The 22,112-nt window shown below is 31.8% G+C and overlaps 1 protein-coding gene and 2 pseudogenes across 1 annotated transcript; all 3 read right to left on the bottom strand.

Moving 5' to 3' along the window:
* Nucleotides 1-4,315: 4,315 nt before the first annotated feature.
* On the bottom strand, nt 4,316-6,291 carry LOC145606912 (anthranilate N-benzoyltransferase protein 3 pseudogene; annotated as a pseudogene).
* Nucleotides 6,292-8,946: 2,655 nt separating this feature from the next.
* LOC145606911 (anthranilate N-benzoyltransferase protein 3 pseudogene) lies at nt 8,947-10,653 on the bottom strand (annotated as a pseudogene).
* A 6,592-nt stretch (nt 10,654-17,245) lies between these two features.
* LOC145609484 (shikimate O-hydroxycinnamoyltransferase-like) lies at nt 17,246-19,722 on the bottom strand. The gene is made up of 2 exons (XM_081664959.1): nt 19,017-19,722; nt 17,246-17,947 (listed from the first exon to the last, which is right to left on the bottom strand). The coding sequence occupies exons 1-2, from the start codon at nt 19,720-19,722 to the stop codon at nt 17,265-17,267; spliced, it is 1,389 nt and encodes a 462-aa protein (XP_081521085.1). The 3' UTR covers nt 17,246-17,264.
* Nucleotides 19,723-22,112: the final 2,390 nt, after the last annotated feature.

Raw genomic sequence — 22,112 nt, 5'->3', positions numbered from 1 at the left:
ACGGTTACCCGTTTCGATCCGATAAGCAATTGTTTTGTTTTTTTTTTCCTACTTAAATCATCTTTTCAATATTTAAACTCTTACTTTACTTCAAATTCACTATATAATATCAATAATTAGTAATATTATTAATAATTTGGTCAAGATCATGAGGTATTGTTTTTATTTAGTGTTAAAAATTATCATAATAACTAATTTTTTAAGATTAATTATCACTATTGGATAATTATTGGGTATCCAATAATCAATCCGAAAATCCGTCGGGTACCCAAACTTTTCTGTTCGGGTTATGGATATCACTTTTAGTGATATTGGTTATCGGGTACCCGAACCGTTAGTACTAACGGTACGGGTACCTGTCCCATGCTCACCCCTAGTTCAAAGCTTCAATCTTGATCTTCAATGGTCATCTTAAGCTTTTTTTGTTGAGATGGTCTTCTAATTATGACGAAAGGAATTTTTTATCTTTTTTTTATATATATAAATATAATGAAAAATGTAAGGGATTATTAGCTAAATAGAAAAACAAAAGAAGGGATTAGGGATTTGTAGAGGTGATCACTCACTAGCTCGACCTGCCACCACGTGGATTTAGACAAACCTATAAATTTCCTAATTAAAAAAAGATCAAAAAGACTGCCACTTTTATATGAGTTTGGGGTGACATTTAATGTTAAATCTCGACCTGAATTTTAGTCACCTCAACAATTTTGGGATGAGGGTGAGGCCACCGATATGAGAACGAGGAAGTAGTGAGGGAGGTTAGTTATGCATTTGCAAATGCATAACAAATACTAAAATATTAAAAAGCACATGGGGGTGAGAGAAAGGAGGAGAAAGATGGGTAAGTGGGGCCATTTTTTAAATGTATCCTTGAAAGCTTAGATAGTACCATTGACCAGTGGCGGATCCAAGGGGGTACATAGAGTTACAGTTGTACCCCCATTCTCGGAAAAAAAAAAAAAAAAAAAAAAAAAAAAAAAAAAAAAAAAAAAAAACTGTTGAGAAAAGAGACCTGTTTTTTGCAACAGGCGGTCTCTTAAGTATTGTCATACAAATTACCACGCTGACAACATGTCTGAGCGTCTGACAGACTGATGTGTTGGTTTTGTAGATTATATGAAAAGTGACCGCCTACTAAGACAACTGTTCTCTCTTTTTTTCTTTTTTTTTTTCTTTTTTTTTTTTTTTTTTTTTTTTTTTTTTTACCAAGTACACGAAGAATTTGTTTTGCTAGACTTTTTTTTTTTTTTTTTTTTTCCTTTTTCTTATTTCTTTTTTCCTTTCCTTTTTTATTTGTTTTTATCCAAAACACTTAAATTATTTTTTTATGAAAAACTTTTTGTACTAACTATATATCATACCTAGTAGTAATTTTTTAGTTTATACTACTATAAGTCTATAACACTACTATACTATCAAATATCAATTATTTTATATAATATCTTACTTAAGATATATTTATTTAAGATATATTTACTTAAGATATATTGTTAATATTCTAGGATTGTCTAATGATTTCTTATTGAAAGAGTTTGCGCATTATAACTTCTAAATGTAGTATGTTAATCAATATATATGCTTTTTATTATTTTTTTTTCCTTTGAATAAAACTTACATATTTTAATTACTATTGATAATTAATAAATAGTTATATAGTATGCCTCAATTCTAATATTCATATATTAGATTGTGACAAGGAATTAAAGTAAGTAAATTAGTTACACTTTAAATTACTACAAGTATAATTAAGTTTATTTTTACATACGATCGTTGACTTGTTAAAATAAAAATTCGTCTAGAAGTTTTTTAATAGTGTAAAAATATGGCCTTTAATTATACTACTCCATAATTTTTATTAGTTTTATTTGTTTGGACTAATTATGGATAACACATACGGAGTAAGGGATATATTTGATGTAATTAATTAGATGATGAAAATAAACAATAGATATGATATTTTAGTTTGTCATGTTTTGTATTTTTTGTTCACGAGCCAAATTTCGTACCCCCATTCCCACAATCCTGGATCCGCCACTGCCATTGACTATGTAGTGATACTATTTTTACACATATTGTGTCTAAATGAATATATAGTACTACTACATACATAAATAGTACCACTGAAATGTTCAATGATACCATTTAATCATCTAGTGATACAATTGATCGCCTAGTGCTACTACTCTAAATTCACAAATGTATTTACGTGAAATGACCCCCATGCCCCTCGTTATGCATTTATTCATACATCACTAACCTCCCTTTGGAAAGAGGAAGTAATAATGCAGTTTTGTTATGCATTTGCAAATGCATAACAAATACAAAAATATTAAAAAGTACATGGAAGAGAGAGAAAGGAGGAGAGAGACAGGTAAGTGGGACCACTTTTAAATGTGCCACTAAAAGCTTATATAATACCACTGTCTATTTAGTGATACTATTTCTACACATAGTTAGTACCATTGAATGCATATATAGTACCACTGTATATATACTTTATACTACTGAATGTTTAATGGTACTCTTTGATCATCCAATGGTAGTAAAAATCACCCAATGGTACTACTCTAAATTCAGAATATGTATATACGTGTAATTACACCCTTGTCCTTTGTCTGCATTTTTCTATGCATAACAAAACTCCATTAGGACAAGCGAGGAAGTAGTAATGGAGGTTAGTTATGCATTTGCAAATGCATAACAAATACTAAAATATTAAAAAGGACATGGGGGTAAGAAAAAGGAGGAGACAGATGGGTAAGTGGGGTCATTATTAAATGTATCATTGAAAGCTTAGATAGTACCATTGACTATGTAGTGATACTATTTCTACAAGGAGTGAGTATCACTGAATAAATATATAGTACCACTACATACATATATAGTACCACTGAAATGTTCAATGATACCATTTAATCCTTTAGTGATACTATTGATCACCCAGAAGTAGTGTGGTACTACTCCAAATTTAGAAATGCATTTACGCCGTGAAATGACCCCCATGCCCCTCGTTATGCATTTATTCATACATCACTAACTTCCCATTGGAAGGCCTAGGACAAGCTCCTTTGGAAGGCCTCATACTCACTAGTAATTGGGCAAGAACAGTACTTGTATCCACGTGTCAAGCATATGACAGATCAATTACCCACATAGTTGATTACACGTGTACGAACTTTAATTATTACGGGACCCAATTAGTGGTTACGTAGGTCCCTTCCATGCAAATTGCTGAGGTTTAGCTCGTCTTCTTCCGCCACGTGTGCGGTTTAAGTTTTGGAAAATTTTCAGGTTTACTAGATGCCCACGTCTTACGTGATAATCAACGTTATCTTCTCTCTAATCATACTTTTTAGCATAATTAATTCTTGTCGTTTATCACTAATCATACATTATTTTTTTTAGCTTGAATGACGACCATTTTATGTGATTAGATTATATGTAAAGCTTGTTCAACATATATAAACAATGAAAAACATAAATAAATCTTAGTTTAATAGGCTCTTTTTTGTATTAATTAAGTTGTCCCTAAAATAAAAAAATCTTTGCTTATTTTGTTTTTGCTCCATCGGAATTTTGAGAGATCTTGAGCTAAAAAGGGGAAGTATAAGATGGAGAGAATACGTCATTTTATTTAAAAGTATCTACTAAGTTTAAAATACTACTATGAATTTTATCGTGTTACTTTTACGATTTGTAAGATTTGATTCGTATTATTATTAATTTACAATTAAGCATTAAAGTGGGAGTAAGAGCAATACAATAGTTGATGTGATGTGTCGATATTGTTTTGATTTTGTCATTCATTGTCAATTTGTCATACTTAAGTCAATACTAAATCTAAGGTTATACATAGTACAAATTTCCTAAATACATTTTCTATGGGCCGACAATTACTGGCATGCACATGTGTATCAAGTTTCAACGCGATATAAAGATTATGAGTTCAAATCTCATTCACCCTCATGCTAGAGAGAGAGAGAGAGAGAGAGAGAGAGAGTACGTATCATTTGTATATATAAAAAAAGTGAGTTTGTATAAGAAAAAGGTGAATAAAGTAACAGAAAAAAGAATGTAAAAACGTGTAGAAAAGAATGGATTAAGACAGAATTGAGTAGAAAAGAAAAAGGGAGTAATAGTAATAGACAATGTACAACATTGAAATGCATCACATCAAATTGAATAAATAGTTGACATTAATAATTCTTTGAATGAAAATTGAACCAAAGAAATTTCATATGTAGTACATTATTGTTTTCACACTCAAACAACATAAAAAAGCAAAACAAAAATGATTTAATTATTTCAAAATTTATAAACTAGGAGTAATTTGAAAGTCATTAATGTATTTCTCAAAGAGAGATATGTGATCATCAAAAAGCTTAATGTTCAATGAAATGGCACCTTCTTCTTTTGGGTTTGATATAAAAAACGCTTGTCCCTCGTTTATAATTCCACCGTGGGCCACTAAATTGGGCTTTCCCCAACCAAAATCCGCTAAATCAGTGGGTAGTTTGGCCCAAGAGTTTATCATGAGATTTGGACATGTAACATGTGGGGCCCCACGAACGATTGAATCTAGATCCGATTGTGATTCTAGGTAATCAATTGCGGATCTTAAGTACTCTGTGCTTTGAACTTTCATTAGGGCTTCATGAATCTTACTCGCGGCATACCATACTGGATTGCACGTGATATCACGTGCCTTAGCAATACAAGCAGTAAAGAAAATAACATTCCCAAAATACCCTTGTGGTAATGTTGGATCCTTCAATCTTGATCGCCCATCAATGTGTATGTAGAGTTTCACGTCTTGATCACCTGTTAAACCACGTGCTTTGCATGTAGTTCGCCATACGTGCCCGGCTAGCACCTCGTATGTACTTAGATTGTAGGTTTGTGCCTTTTGGGGTTGCAATGTTGCTTGTAGTTTTATGTTGTTAATGTAACATTTACTGAAATTGAATATAAACTCCCTTGTGGTTGGCATCTCACCTGATTTATATTGTCATATAAAGATTTTAGTCGTCATTATTTTATATTATAACACCATGACAATATATAAGATACATAACATACATTAGTGATACACAGATAATGAGAATACATTATATATATATTGTGCATGCGATGCATGATCTAGAAAATAAGATATTTTAATTTGAACGGTCAATGTGCCGGCATGTATATTGTATAACATGCATTGAGTCATTGAAAAACCTCACTCTTACAAGGTAATTAATTACAAGTGAAAAATTCTCTCCTATTTAACAAAATCTTTGACAATTGGCAAACCTCACTTTGAACATGTAATTACAAGAATAAAGATGTTTGTCAACGTATATACAAAGTAATTATTAACAAAAAAAATTCCCTCAAATTTAATGAATATAATTATGGGTTATAATTATATACAACTTTAATTTATTCGAATACCTATTTAACAACCTATTTATTTCATGAGAAACTTTGTTGTTAGTAAGTAATTAAAAAACTATGATTAAACTTAGTATGCAAAATGTAGAAAAAAAAACCGAATATGTCAATTATTTTGAAATAGAGGAAATATTATATTACAATTGATCAAAATGACTATAATTTAAAAACAGAGGAATTATCACATCACTGACCTGTAAGGGTCTTGGGTGTCAGAGGTGGCAAAGGTGGTTCATACTCCAAATGTCGAAACTTGATCTGAGTCGGGACACGAGGAGCAACATAAACGGCCCGATCGTGGAAGGGCTTAACGGGGAGGTCAAGCCCCCTAGCAACTCTAGCCCATGAGACAACAAAGTATGCCGATGCCAATGCATCAACTATATGGTGATGTGTGGCAAAACCCATGCACACACTACCACACTTGAAGCGTGTGACTTGTACCATTAGTAAGGGGATTAACGACAAACCGGCCGAGTAATCACACGTAGGGATCGCTATCTTGCGAAACCCGGCACCCAATTCCGCAAGAGTATGCGTTGTTTCCACCTCTACGAACAACGCTCCGGCCGCATTGCAATCAATTTCGAATCGGCCATTCTCTTCGTTCATCTTTAGTCTCCCCGCTATCGGATAAAATGGTACTAAAACTTTACTTAGAGACTCCTTTAAAAGTTTTGTATCGAAAATTTTGTGTCCCATTTTATTTTCTTTAGGACTATAAACGCCTACAGCGTCGGAGTGGGAGTAGGGCGCACGTATCATCATGTCTAGCCTCGAGAGCCAAAGACTTCCCTTCGGAGTCTCCTCGGCCGGGCGCACCATGGTCGATTCTCTTACGTTCACGCTCATTCTTTAATTTTATAGGTGACTTAATTTTATGTTTGAAGCTTAAGAAGTGCTTAACAATGTAGAGTTTTTAAGTTAGTGCATGGGATGCACTTCATATATATAGTCTTTACATATTGGTCAATAACTTTGCTAGTATACATATTATATTATAAAATTTTAAAATATAAATGTGCGTGAAAATCATTATGGCACCATATTAATATTATTATTATTATTATTGGTGATATAGTTGAAGTATTTTATTAAAATGTACAGTAGGACGCAAACTGGAAGTATCGTCTAAAAATATGTATGGATACTTAATGCGAAACAAAATCATAGCTTTGACCAAAGATATTTTGTACAACTATATGAAGTTAATATAATATTATACTAAAAGAAAACATGCATAATTTAAAACATTATAGAAAATTGCAAAAGATATGCATGTTCAATACTTGGACATTGAACACTTTTATATTCATTCAGATATAATTTAAGCAAGGTTAAAGTGGTGCATGTAAATAGTATCAACGTCAAATTAAGGCACATAAATAAAAACGGAAAGAGTGTTTATTCTGTAAATTAGCAGAAAAATTGTTTGTTAACTGATTAAAACAAAAATTTATGTTATTAAAATTATTTCGTAGAATTAATATTGAGTAAATAATAAATTTCATGGTTATGCCGATGATGATGTAGCTATAGTATATTAGTGTTGAATCCACTACGTATTAAACTATATTAGTTATAATTATGAAAATAAGTGTTAAATATGGGTCTGGGCCGTACCCGTCACGGGAGAGTGCAAGTCCACCACTTTATAAGACCAAGGAGGTTCCACCCCAAAACCATATTGTTAGAGAATATGATTAGTATTCTCACAATAAATACTCCAAGTAAATACTTGATGACCTTTGGTGTAATGCATCTTCTCATATACTTAGGATTGTACCTGTTGATATTCCTAGGTTGTAATCTATATATTTGATGAATGAGAATATGCTGGACAAGGAGTTTCACACCATCTTACACATATGACAATGAGATGAGTAGCCCCTTAGCCTTATATTGTGGTGGAAACTCTTGAATTATTTCAATGTGGGATTCCATTACCATTTACCACTACACAGCTACACTCCCTCTTAGTGTTTTTAGCGTGGGACAAGAGAATGCTCACATGTAGGTTGTTCATGGGCTCAACAATAAGGTGTAAGTAATAAAAAAGGTAAATAAAACAAGCTGTTAATACTTCATTATGATTATAAAGATGAAGTATACTACTCCGTATTGCGAAGTAAGTTCTTATTATGAATAAGAAAATCGTTTGCACCATCCATGAGGAGTAGTATATATTATATAACTGAATAAAGAATAAAAGCAATTATTGTAAAATGTTGATTAATTGTAATGATTGTATTAGATCAGTAACGAACAAACAGATTAGTTATAAATTGTCGGCTGAGAAATAAGTCTAAGATGTTTTTTTTTTCTTTTTTTTTTATTTCTTTTTTTTTTTTTTTTTTTTTTTTTTTTTTTTTTTTTACGAGAAACAAGTCTAAGATGACACCCTACTACCCTAGTATATATGTTCAGTATTCACAAAACAACGTGCGTGTATGAATATACAAGTATACATTATCCACCCTCCCAAACACATACTTGACCTGTTTCTTTTATCACGCTTGCCAATGCAAAACTTTAACGATTAATAACTTTAATTTTTCATAAGTAAAAATTATAAAAAAAATATATTATGATAGTACTTATCGAGACGAATTCAAAAAGATCTCACATGAATATGTTTTTTGTTACATATTATTCACAAAAGACGGTCAAAAGAGCGGTGGTAAATAGTGTAAAAGTCAAAGCGGATCAAGTAATAAAGAACGGAGGAAGTACATGACAAGTCATGCATCAAGCCAGCTAACATTGCAATCCCGCTCCGATCTCGTTAGGACCTCATCCAATCGTACTAGTGGACAAATAACTCGACTTAAACATTATTTCATTTGATCTTTTTTAGTTGACATGTTTATTTTTTTTTAAAAAAAAAATTATGAATGTCAACACAATATACTTTGTATGAATCATATGTGAAGTATTTGTATTGATAAAATTCATGTTAAGAATTGGATTGAATGATGATATCATTGATATGATCTTTAAGTTGTTATCTATCGTAGCTTGAGTTATGATCATTAAGAGAATTACTTACATGTAATGGAGGATACTAAGGGTATTCTAGTGATTGTACCATCGTACGTAGTATCTATATAAATGGGAGCCAGACATTCAGATTAGGGTAAGCCGTATCATTAAATTCACAACATGTGTTTGGATCCTTCAATTAATTCATATGTAATTAATAAAACCATTTCAATTATTTTGATTTGAAGGAATTATTTGACATCTGCAACAATTTTTTTTATTTGACATATGTACAACATAGAAATGAGCCAAATTGAATAAAAAGTTGAAAATATACGGTAGAAGAGAAAATACACAATCAACACATTGTTTTCATAACGCACAAACAAAATCAATCAATCCATCAATCAATCAATTAAAACCTTAATCCCATAAATGGGGTCGGCTAACATGAACACGCACAAACAAAACTTCTAAGAAAATAACACAACATTGAAATGTTTCAAATTCTCCAAATTTATAAAATTATAAATTAGGAGTAATTTCAAAATCATACAAGTATTTCTCAAAGAGAGGTATGTGATCATTGTAAAGCTTAATAGTCAATAAAATGACATCTTCTTCATTTGGGCTTGGTATAAAGAATGCCTGCCCCTCATGTCTAATTCCACCTTGGGCCACAGTCTTGGGCTTTCCCCAACCAAAATCTCCTAAATTAAAAGGGAGTTTAGCCCAAGAATTTATCATAAGGTTTGGACATGTAACATGTTGCACCCCACGTACGAGTGTATCTAGATTAGGTTGTGATTCTATGTAATCAATTGCCGATCTCAAATATTCCGTGCTTTCAACTTTCTTTAGCGCCTCGTGAACCATACTCGCGGCATACGATACCGGTTTGCACGTGAGATCACGCGCCTTAGCAATACAAGCTGCAAAGAAAACTACATTACCAAAGTATCCTCGTGGTAGAGTTGGATCCTTCAATCTTGTACGCCCATCTGTGGGTATATAGAGTTTCACATATTGATCACCCGCTAAACCGCGTGCTTTGCACGTGCTTCGCCATATGTGCCCTGCTAGCACCTCGTATGTACTTAGCTTGTAGGTTTGTACCTCCTGTGGTTGTGATGTTGCTTGTAATTTTAAGCTGTTTATGTTGCGTTTAGAGAATTTGAACATACATTCCCTTGCGCTTGCCATTTCACCTAATTAAAATCATAGCCACCTCAAGAATTTAGTCATTATTTGCTATATAATTTTTTTATTTCTTTTATTTTTATTTTTATTATTTTTTTTTTTTGGCTCAAAGCACGCGAATTTAAAATAGACAAATTCTAGTGGGCAATTTAAATGAATTCGTAATTTAAATTGGTTAATAGGCAATTTTTGTTTCATTAATTCTAGTAGATTAGTAATATTTGAAACTTTTCGTTTCATATAGATTTTGCATTATTCACATGTCTTGTTTTAACCATAGAAATGAGTCAACCATCCGAAATTGCGTAAACATAATAAAAAAATAAAAAAAAATAAAAAAAAAATCAAAGTTTGTGTTAGAATGTGACTCGAACCTGTAAGACCCTTAGGTATCATGGGTGGCAAAGGTGGCTCATACTCCAAATGTCGAAACTTGATCTGAGGCGGATCACGAGGAGCAACATAAACGGCCCGATCGTGGTAGGGCATAACGGGGAGGTCAAGCCCCCTAGCAAATCTAGCCCATGATACAAGGAAGTAGCCAGACCCAACTCCATCAATTACATGGTGATGTGTAGCGCACCCCAAGACTACACTACCACACTTGAACCGTGTGACTTGTACCATTAGCAAGGGAAACGACGAAAGACCACCCGAGAAATCGCACGTAGGAATCACTACCTTGCGAAAATCGGTACCTAAATCCGCAAGAGTATGCGTTGTTTCCACCTCTTTGAACAAGGCACCGGCTGCATTGCAATCGATCTCGTATCGACCATTCTCTTCATTCTTTTTTAATCTTCCCGCCATAGGATAGAATGGCACTAAAATTTTACTTAGGGACTCCTTTAAAATTTTCGTGTTGAAAAATGTTGGACCGTTATTATCCTTTAATGGATTATAAACAGCTATAATGTTGGTGTGGGAATATGGCATGCGTATGATCATGTCTAGCCTCGAGAGCCAAAGGTTTCGCTTCGGAGTCTCCTCAGCCGGGCACACCATGGTCGACTCTCTTACAATCACGCTCATTTTCGTAATATTTGTTGTTTTCTCAACCTTATGTTTAAAGCTTAAAAAGTGCTTAACAATGGAGGGGAGCTTATTATGAATTAGTGCTTGGGATGCAATTGGCGTTGACTTTTAAGAGTGATCAAAAGCTAGGTTAACTAGTACTCCCTCTGTCCCTAAATTACATTCCTATTTTTAGTATTTATTCCTTACATAATAGAGAAAAGTAGGAATGTAATTTAGGGACGGAGGGAGTAACTAAATAAACAAAAAAAAATGAATAATATTAAACTTCTACTCGTATTATATTGTGGATGGAGTGAGTCATGCTTTGTCTTTGAATTAGTGATTGATGATTAATAAGATAAACAAAAAAATTGGAATATTGTCTAATGTCGTACTTAGAATAATTGGGAATATAGTACGAGGATTTTGATATTTTTTAGTGAATGATTGAGAATATACCTCACAAAATTTGTTTTCGTTTGGAATCATTAGAATTAAAAAATGATTAGTAGAGGTATATCTTTTTTAATTTTGAAGATGTCATTGATTGCAGATGTTGCACCTAATACACTTGATTGTTTGAAGTGCTCCTATCAAACATCTGTCAAATTTCGACTTTTTGCAATATTTGATTTTTTAAAATTTAAATATAGTTGTTTTTTTTAAAGTAATATTAGAAATACATGTTATCATGTACAGATGATGCAAATTTGTTTGAATTAGTATAAGTATTTGTATGACTCATTTGCACCCAAAAAAAAAAAAACCCTAGCCTCCATTCTTGAATTTTGAAAGGACTTTCCACTGGTTTTCCAATCCTGGTTTTTCTAAAGTTTATTTTAGGTTTATAATAATGCTTCCTCCTTTTGGAAGGAATTTTTCTCCCTCGAAAGAAAGGGTTTCCGATCTCCTTCAGAGACAAGGATTTTTCGACCTTCTTTGATAGACAAGGTTTATCTCCTCTTTTGGGGGGAGAAATTTCTTAGTTTTGAATCCATGATATTAAATCTAATGGATTGTCGATTGTGAAATTATTTCGTTGGTGAAGAAGTTATCAAATTTTCGAATACAGAAAGATAAATCAGAAGGAAAACATCATCACGGCTACAAAGCGTCGTTAGATTGTCTCTCCAACATGATAGGCTTGTCGTGTACCTAACAAAAATAACCTAACAAGGCCACTACTATGTAGACGGGCAAGTAAGGGTCGGATCCCAAGAGACTATAGTTCAACTAATTAATTAGATTCAAGCAACTACTAAGCAAGTAACCAAACAATATTGAGGAATCTATACTAGAACAATATTAGCTAATAAGCAATAAGCAATAATACTACAGAATTAATCAAGAACTTAAAACCATCTAATAAGATTAAGTATCCCCATTAATATGAATCAATACAATAGAACAATCCCTTTCCCTCAATTAAATCAATAAACATTCCACAGGACAGATGCTCCCTAAACCAATACTAAGAGTTTCTTTCGATCAACTAATAGTTTCCCTAACATGCAATCATACCTATTTTCATGGAATCATACATATTAAAGACATTGAGAACGACATCTTATAAGTCCTAGCAAGAACAATTAGCTATTTTCATGCATAAAAGCTCCAACTTTTAATTAGGGTTCTAAAATCAATTAAGAATCAACTTTCGTTGTAAACCTAATCACATTCAATAATTCTATTTCTAGTTAATCATTGATAATAAAACCAACCCTAACAAAGAGGAATTATAAATTAATTAAATTGGGAATTGGGAAATTAAATAACACATTAATCCATATTAGGGTTCAACCTAACCCTAGATTATGAAACTACTCACACATGATAATAGAAATAACAAGACAAATAATTAAAGAAAACATAATAACAATAATAAAATAAGAGAATTGAGAAAAGAAATCAATACTTGGAATTAATTATGAAATCTTGAAAGTAGAACCCTAGAAAATAATCCTCAAGAACGTAATACTAAAAAGCTTTAAAATAATGTATGTAAAAGTGTTAGATAAAAGACTATCTAAAACCTATTTATATGCTAGGAATTTAGGAAAGTAGTAGCAGTCTTTACATAAGATTAGGACTCCTAATATCCCAAAAATTGGGCTAAATTTGTTGGTAAATAAGTGGCCGCAACCGAGCTGCGGTACAAGGCTGCGTGCCGCAGTAAGGCTGCGGAGTAGGCTGCCAGCCTTGTGTTTCTTTCTCCCTTGAAGTGCGCCGTAGGCAAGCTGCGGTAAATCGTGGTGAACCGCAATCAAGCTGCGGATTAGGCTGCCGTGAAGCTTCGTGGATGCTAGAAACGCTCCATATGAAGATTATCTCGCGTCCAAGTTGAATTCCACACAAATCGAGCCCTATTCCTATAAAAACAAAAACAAACAAACCGAGAAGAGCAATATAGAAATAGGAAGAATAATAACTCTAAAAGATTAGGAAAATGAAGAAAACACAATAAAATATGACCAAATATCACATATAAATCATGTATAATATCGTGTTATCACAACAAGACTTTATTTTCCAATGATATAGGCGGAAGATGTTCCACAGTGCAAGATCTACTCGACGATTGATAGGCGGTCGCACACCTAACAAAAATAATACCTAACTAAACCTCCTAATTATGTAGTAGGGTAAGTCAGGGTCGATCCCACAGAGAAGGTAGTATCAATATTGGTTACTATGAATTAAAATTAGTCGAGTCAATCAAAATAGGGTTGAAAATATCAAAATATTATACTACTAAAACAAGAAAATCAAATAATAAAAACATCTAGAATTAAGTATCACCACTAGCATAATCAATGCAAGACAAATTCTTACCCCAACCAATTAATTATATGTTCACAAGGAAAAGTAATCCCTAGATATAATACCAAAGGTCTCTTTCGAGTTATCAATGGCTTCTCTAATCACAATCAAGCCTATTTTCATGGAATCATGCAAATTAGAGACATTAAGCACATTACTCTAACTTCCTAATCATCCATTCAACTATTTTCATGATGAACTTCAAACCCTTAATTAATCTATTCGATTCCGTTAAAACCCAACTTTCGTTGCGATTAAAACAAAGGAATAATCACAATACCAATTATCTCTAATCTAGTATTGGCATAAGCACAATTAATTAAGCATGAACAATATAACAATTAATTGAGAATTTCAAAGAATAAATCAAGTATCAATCATGGCTAGGGTTAAACCTAACCCTAGAATAATAATCTACTCTGACATAATAAAAGAAATAAAATAAATGAAAGAGATGAAGAAAATATAATACTTGAATTAATAAAATAAAACTAGAGAGAAAACTAGGGTTCTAAACTAATGGGGGTTATGGGATAATAAAGCCAAGGAGTATTTATAATAAAGCTAGGAATTAGGATAGAATTAGGAAACTAATTCGGGCTAAATCGTCCAAGAATTGTCCACACACGGGCGTGTAAGCATAGGGCACGTTCGTGTATCTCGCTGCTGCACGCGTAGCTCTTCTTAAAACGGTCATAACTTGAGCTCCAGATCTTTGTTTGAGGCGTGTAATATATCGTTGGAAAGATCTTGAAGTCTACTTTCCAATTCAATTTGAATCACTCCAATATCATTTGTAGATCAAAAGTTATGATCAAAATAGTGGACGGGACTCATATTTGCCAAGTCTTTCATCAACGTCCTTGCTTCTTTCTATCCTTATTTCATCTCGAAGACATGATATGAGATCCTAGAGCAACGTAGCTTCATACTTTATTATTATTATACTCAAGATTAGCTAACCATAATCCATTTGCATCTAAATCACCTGAAATTCATCAAAACACACAAACGGAGAGTAGTAGAGCATAACCTAAGCAAATAATGTAAAAATACAACTTAGACTTCTAAATCCATAAACAATTGAGTGTAGATAAGCACCTAAAATATGTACAAATTAGGACCTATCAACGATCGTAGTTTGTATGAAAAAAAAATTTATTTGATACAATATCTTATGTATTTATTAACGTCGAATCTCTATTGTAGATGTTGTATGGCTTTTAATTAATGAAATATTTTTGCTATTCAAACAAAAAAAAAATTAAAGATCCAATATGTCGATGTTGTCTTGAGAATTAGATATCTTGGTCTCATATGGGCCTGTCAAGCTCAGCTTAAAGCTCAATACATTTTATTTACGAGTCCTAGTCTAGCAATTAGTCTAAGCTACACCCTTGTGCAGCTATTCAACATGCAACATTGGCCCACTAAAGAAGCTCAGTTGCAAAACTCGCCCAAAATGAAAACGCAACCCAAACCCTCACTTCCCAATTCAAACGCGACCCACTCCAAATTAAAACCATCAATTTACAACTGTCATATTTTGGTTTTCAACTTATTTTTTTAAGAAAAAAATCGTTTTAATTCTCATTAATTTTTCAAAAATAAAATTCTGCAATTAATTTCTTTAATTTTCTCTCTCCAAACTTCATTTTCTCTCCTCTACATGATTTTACTTCACTAAAAACTAAAAAATCAACAATGGATATACGAGTATAGACGCAAAATCAAAAGGATTATCCCAAGAAAAGGTAAATTGTCTCTTATTTTTGTTCGAATTTATGAGAATTTTTATTTGAATATTTTAAAACTCTGTTCTTGGAAAATTTTCTTTTAATTAGTGAAATTGATGTTTAGATTTTATGAAAATTGTTTATATGTTCTCTTTCTGAAATGCATATGCTCATAATTTTCATGCATATGTTCATATTCTTTATGCAGATGTTCATATGTTTCATATTCTTTATGCATTCACTAAGGAAAACAATTAATATGTTCATATTTTCAATGGTATGTTCACTTTTTGAAATGCATGTGTTCATATGTTTTATGCTTATGTTAACTTTCTGAAAAGCATGCCTATGTTCATATATATATTATGAAATGCATGTGTTCATATTTTTATGTCTATATTCACTTTCTGAAAAACTTATATTCACTTCTAGGGAACCTAAGCATATGTTCATATTTTGTTTGATTATGTTCACTTTCTGAAATGCATATGTTCATATTTTTTATGCATATGTTCACTTTCTTAAATGCTTATGTTCATATTTTGAATGCTTATGTAAACTTTCTAAAATGCTTTTGTAAACTTTCTGAAATGTATATGTTCACTTTCTCAAATTCATATGTTCATATTTTTTATGTATATGTTCACCTTCTGAAATGCTTATATTCATATGCATTCAAAAAATGAACCAATGCATATGTTCATATTTTGAATGTGTATGTTTATTTTCTTAAATGCATGTATTCATATTTTTAATGCATATTCATATTTTTAATATATACTCATATTTTTAATGCATGTTCATATTTTTAATCGAAATTCATATATAGATCAAATTGATCGAAGCTAACCAAATGCCAAATAAATTCAAATAATCAGATAAAACCTAATCAATCAAAATTAAGCACAATATCACTACAAAATAAATCGAAATTCACACCAAATTCATACATATATAATAAATCAAAATTGATCGAAGCTAACCAAAAATTTTTTTAAAAAAAAAATTACAATTGAAACTAACATAAAAAAAAAAACAAATTACAATGCAAATCAACAAAACAAAACACTAATCTCAATTGACGATCTCTTTGGGAATAACAACTAATTCCATGTTGTAAGAAACAAATTCAATCAAAAAAGTAATACAAAAAAGTGAAAAAAATAGAGGAGAAAGAAAATGAAGAACAAATTAAAAGAGAAAAAGAAATTATATTGAAAAATTTGATGATAATTTGGATCAAAATTATTATAAGAAAGAAAACAGAAGAGAGAGAATTTGGAAGAAGGAAACAAAGAATTTAAAAAAGGAAACAAAGAGTTGTGTTGATTGATTTGAGTTTGGGCTGTGTTTAATGAAGAATATCCTGTGTTTAAGAGTGTTGCAGCTATTCTAGCTGCACAGCCATGCAACCAAGAATTATATGAGCAATTCTAGCACTTGTTCTACATCAAAACTAATTAATGAGGGCTAATTAGAGTGAAATCTCTCACAAGTTAACGAAGCTCGAGTTGGCTGGAAAAACTTTAGGGAGTTGAGGAGGAGGGGGGGGGGGGGGACATAAGGATTAAGGAATCCTCACTAAGGTTCCCACCTTCAACTTGTCCTTGTGAGGATTAATCCTGTATTAATAAGGTTATGACTTGTGAGATTTAATCCTTATCATTAGATCAAGTATTACTTGGTATAATACACAATTGGTCTTATGCGAAATAAATACACAATTAGTCATATGTGTACTATGCGTTGAAGAATCGTGCAAGTTACAAATGAGCAAAACTTACAAGAATCTATTGATGCACTTCCCTCTTTTAGACATTTCAGAATAATCAATACAATTTATTTTTGAACATGGTCTATCATTATGTTAATGATTTAACCCAATCTCTTATGGTCCATTTACTTTTTCATTCTCACATGTTCAAAATTCTCACAACATAAAATAAATACACTAACTTTATTTTAAACAACTTAATTTAATTTATAATCTTCCATCAACACATTTTTAAACTACGTGCTCAAAAGAACATGTCAATCATTTTAAAACAAAAGAGGTACAATTTCTTCATATTATAACCTAGTAACAAGGGGAGCAGAGAAATCATACACACATTTCTCAAATTGAATCATATGGATAGTATAAAGCTTAATAGCCAATGAAATACTACCATCTCCATTTTGGTTAGCAATCAAATATGATTGGCCTTCATATTGAATCCCACCATGTCGGACAAATTTGGGCCCACCCCATCCAAAATCAGCCTCGTTAAATGGGATATTTACCCATGAATTAATGGTAAAATTTGGACAAGTAAAAGTGTGAGCCCCACGAACAAAAGCATCCATATTTGGTTGTGATTCAAGGTAATCAATTGCTGACGTTAAATACTCAATGTTGTTCATTTTATTCACTGCCTTGTGAATCATTCTAGCAGTGTACCATAACGGCTTATTCCTTATGTTACAAGCTTTAGTAACACAAGCTGTGAAGAAGATTGAGTTTCCGTAGTAGCCGGGTGGCATTTTGTCCTTTAATCTTGATCGCCCATCAACTGGTATGTAGAGTTTCACGTGTTGTTCGTCCTTGAGGCCTCGTGCATTACATGCTGCGCGCCACACATGTGAAGCTACGATGGCAAACGTACTTAGCTTGAAAGGCGGTGTTCCTCCTTGAGATGTTGCTAGTAGTTTTAAGGTGTTGATTTGTTCCTTGGAAAATTTGAAGTGGCGCTCTGTTACTGTGGGCATTGCACCTAATGCATAATAATTGATGTTACAATTAAGGACTTAAGCATGATTTCAGCCAATTTCAAATATAGGCTATATATATTTATCAAAGAAGAATAATGTTAGACTGACCATGCATATATGCATCTTAATATTAAAACAATAAAATAATATGAACAAAGACTACAAAGTTGAAAATTGACAAAAGCATGCGTGGTCGATCTAGTGTGAGGTTAGCAACGAATTGAACCATTAATATTGCAAACTTGTGACATTTTCTTATACATGTATAAACATATGATGATAGTTTTAATTTTCATTTGTTTTTGAAGTTAGTACATTTATCTTCTTTTTTCATTTGTTCAGTTCACCTTATTTTCACTTATTTCAGGTGTAATAAATTCAGATAAGTTCAGATCAGGTTTAATAAGTTCTAATAAGGGTACACAATTATAAATTACAACTAAAATAAGTTTTAATAAAGTTTAATAAGTTCAAATAAGTTCAGGTAAGTTCAGATCAGTGAAATTCAGGTGAATAAAACACACCCAAACTTAAAGGTGAAATTGATCGACCTCACACATGAACTACTTGTGGGTGATGTTGGATGTCCATCTTACCTTGTACTTGCGGGTCGTTAGAATCATATCAGATCTATCAATCAACTATGTATTTATATATAAAAAAAAAAGTTATTGCTGTTAAGCCGTTTAATATTGAGGTTTTAATAATCAAATCATGATTCATGAACATATTATTGTTATGCACTATTTTCTTTATCTTTTAAAAAAATATTAATAGATCTTGTTTTCATCACTTTAGGTCTTATTTTGCTCACCTAAAATAAAATAATACGGAGTATAAGGAGAGTGCATTATACATAAGTTCTAATAATTAATAAAAAGTCAATAATTACATGTGTAACAATAAAAAAATAATATAAAATAAATAAAATAAAAAATATTTAAACGTTATAAAATAATTACTCAGTTACTTGCAGCAATTATTATGATAATTTTCAATACAAAAAATATTGCAAATAATATTGAATAAAAGAATAATATATAGATTTGACGATGTCATCATGAAACTCACCTGAAAAGCCTTTAAGTGGTACCGGTGGCAAGGGTGGTTCATACTCCAAATGCCGAAACATATTTTTCCCTAGCAATTGTTTACTAGGAGATAAACAAGAAGCCCTATCATGAAAGGGTTTAACCGCGAGGTCAAGCCCTCTTACTAGTCTCGCCCACGAGTTGATCAAGTGTGCACACGAAGCACCATCGGCTACATGGTGATGGTGCACAATCCCAAGACTTACGCCGCCACATTTGAACCGTGTGAGCTGCACCATTAGCAAGGGGAACGACGAAAGCCCCCCTACATAGTCATACGTAGGAAAAACCACTTTTCGGAGCTCACTACTAGGCCTAAAATCACCAAAATTGTCTAGCTCGTGTGTTGTCTCAACTTCGATAAATAAGGCCCCTTTTGCATTGCAATCGATTTCTAATCGACCTTTACCATTTTTCCACCCCGTTTTTAGTCTTCCTGCCATTGGGTAGAATGGCACAAGGACTTTACTAAGTCCCTCCTTTAAAAGGGTGGTATCGAAAAATGCTGATGAAGATGCAGATGAGGATGAGGATGAGGACGAGGACGATTGATAGACGAACAAAAGTTGAGTGTGTGTGTAAGGCGACCGGGTGACTAAGTCTAAGCTTGAGAGCCAAAGACTTCCCTTTGGAGTATCTTCATTTGCCGGGCAAAGAGTTGTTATTTCTTTCACCTTGATGTTCATCTTACAAGTTAGAAATTTGTTGTTTTTTGATTTTTTTTTTACCTTTATTTCTATTTTCTACGAGTACCTTTTTTTTTTCGCTAATTTTAAAGAGGAACTTAGAGTATGGAATTAAAAACTACTTGAAAATGATGGAAGAAGAGCTTTTAGGTAGATAAGTCATTGGTGATTCGGTGAGGTTATATAATACAACAAATTAATACATGTACAAGTTTTGTCAATTTAGTTGGCAGGCGGTTGTTTTGTTTTACATTAGATATTTTCTCCATTTACATACTTATTTTCACTTTGATTTCTCCACAAGATCACAATGAAATACGTAACGCATGAAGTCACATATAGTCATAGTATTTACAATTCTTTTACATATAGAAAGATACATAGAATTTAGGACAAGTCCGTCCTCTCTCAAGATCACTCACACGCACAAACCAAAAGGGAAAAAAAAAAAAAAAAAAACAAAGACTATCAACGTACAAAAGGTTTGTCATTAAATACTGGTGAGTTTATCTTGCGAGATAGATAAGCGAAATCAACAAATAAATACACACAGATTACGTGTTTCACTACTAACAATGCATTGGCTACATTCACAAACAGAAAAAGGAGAAGGTTTATTGCTCTTGAGGAATACAGATTACAGAACAGATTTAGTGATGCGGATAAAGCATCAAGAATTCAAGAGTCTTGATTTATTTTCCTTAGGATTTATTTTTCCATAGTCCTATGATTTATTTAGGCTAAAGAATTAGGAATATTTATCTTTTATAAAATATTATTAGAGTGTTAAAATTTAATTTAATCTTTTAGATTTGTTTATCCTATCAGGCATGAGATTGTACGCCTTTAAATATTTGTTTTTGTTGATGAGAATAGAGAGATTGGTTAAGTTTATGAAATTATGAAAATTGTGAGTTAGTTCGACTGAATCGAATTGATTTCAAAACGTTGTTTTTCTTTCGAAAAGATCAAAATTTGCATTATTTTTCTTCTTGTTTGAGTCGAAAAGATTAAAACTTTATTGAATAAAGTTTACCCTAATTGCTAGTATCCCTTATTATACTTTAATCCACACCAAATTATATTGGTATTAAGAGCGACCAAGGTTTTTGAAAATTTTTTCAATTCATCACAATCTTGGAAGTGATCTACTTTCGTCAATTTTGGTCAGTTTTGAAGGTCAACTTTGAGTGGATATAACTCCTTCATTAAAGGAAGTGTAACACTTATTAAAACACAGCCGGATTTGATAAGTGTAACACTTATTAAAACACGGAGGGAGTAATGGTTTTTGTTGATTGATTGATATTTCTTTTTTTTTTTTTTATTGATTGGTGATTTGTATTTTATTATCTAAACTTTATTTTTAGAAGAAGAATATTTTTTTGTATAAATTGTATTTATAGGGAATATTACAACCCCCGTAATTTGGCTTATATTATTATAGAAATAATTTTTTTTTTTTTTAAAAAAATGTATCAATTATTCTAAAACAACAAAGAGTGCATAAGGGAGGAGAAAGATGAACCTTAACATCACATGTAACATCGCGCAACTTATCTTTGACATAAACTAATAAGTACCAACTCGTGCATGAACTTAAAAGTTATTATTATCAAATACAATCTAAGTACAATATAATATAGAGTAAAATTTGTCAACAGCTGAACTTAGATCAATTTAGGAGATATTTTAGGGGAATATTTACAATATACGTAATAGTACACAATTAAATAAAACAAAGTTTAACAATATCATAATAGCATTAATTAACAAACATTTTTAAGTCTTAAGTCTTGTTCAATTTACCTTATTTTTGCTAAACTGAAATTATTTTTACTGAAACAAAATTATATTTGCTGAACTTAAATTATTTTTACTGAACTTAAATTAATTTTACTTAGCTGAAATTATTTTTGCTGAACTGAAATTATTTTTTTTTTTACTGATTTTCAATTATAATTCTTCTTTAAGAAAACAAAATTTTACTGAGCTGAACTTTATTTTTACTGAACTGAAATTATTTTTTTTGAAATGAACTTAGTTTTACTGAATTGAAATTATTTTTACTTAATATTACTTTTTTAAAGTGAAGTGAACAGGGCCTTAGCCTCCTACTCGATTTTGACAATATTAGCGACAAGATCACAAGATTGACTAGTGATTATGCAATCTATAATCAGATCAAGAAATGCATTATCTTGTACGGACTAGTATTAATATGCGTAATTAAAATCAGATCTTTTTCGCGTAAATATTACATTAATTATTCTGAGCCAGTATCGGATTTTCTCTGGCAGGTGTTGGCATTGCTATTATAAAATTTATGATTATTGTTGGGAAATTGGCTAGTATCTATCTTTCTCCACATTAAAATTACATCAGGTCTA

Source organism: Chenopodium album, chromosome 23 (genome assembly GCF_948465745.1).
Source record: "Chenopodium album chromosome 23, dcCheAlbu1.1, whole genome shotgun sequence".
In the NCBI taxonomy this organism is placed as follows: Eukaryota; Viridiplantae; Streptophyta; class Magnoliopsida; order Caryophyllales; family Amaranthaceae; genus Chenopodium; species Chenopodium album.
Note: the sequence above shows the minus strand (reverse complement) of the source record. Positions and strands in the feature narration are given on the sequence as shown.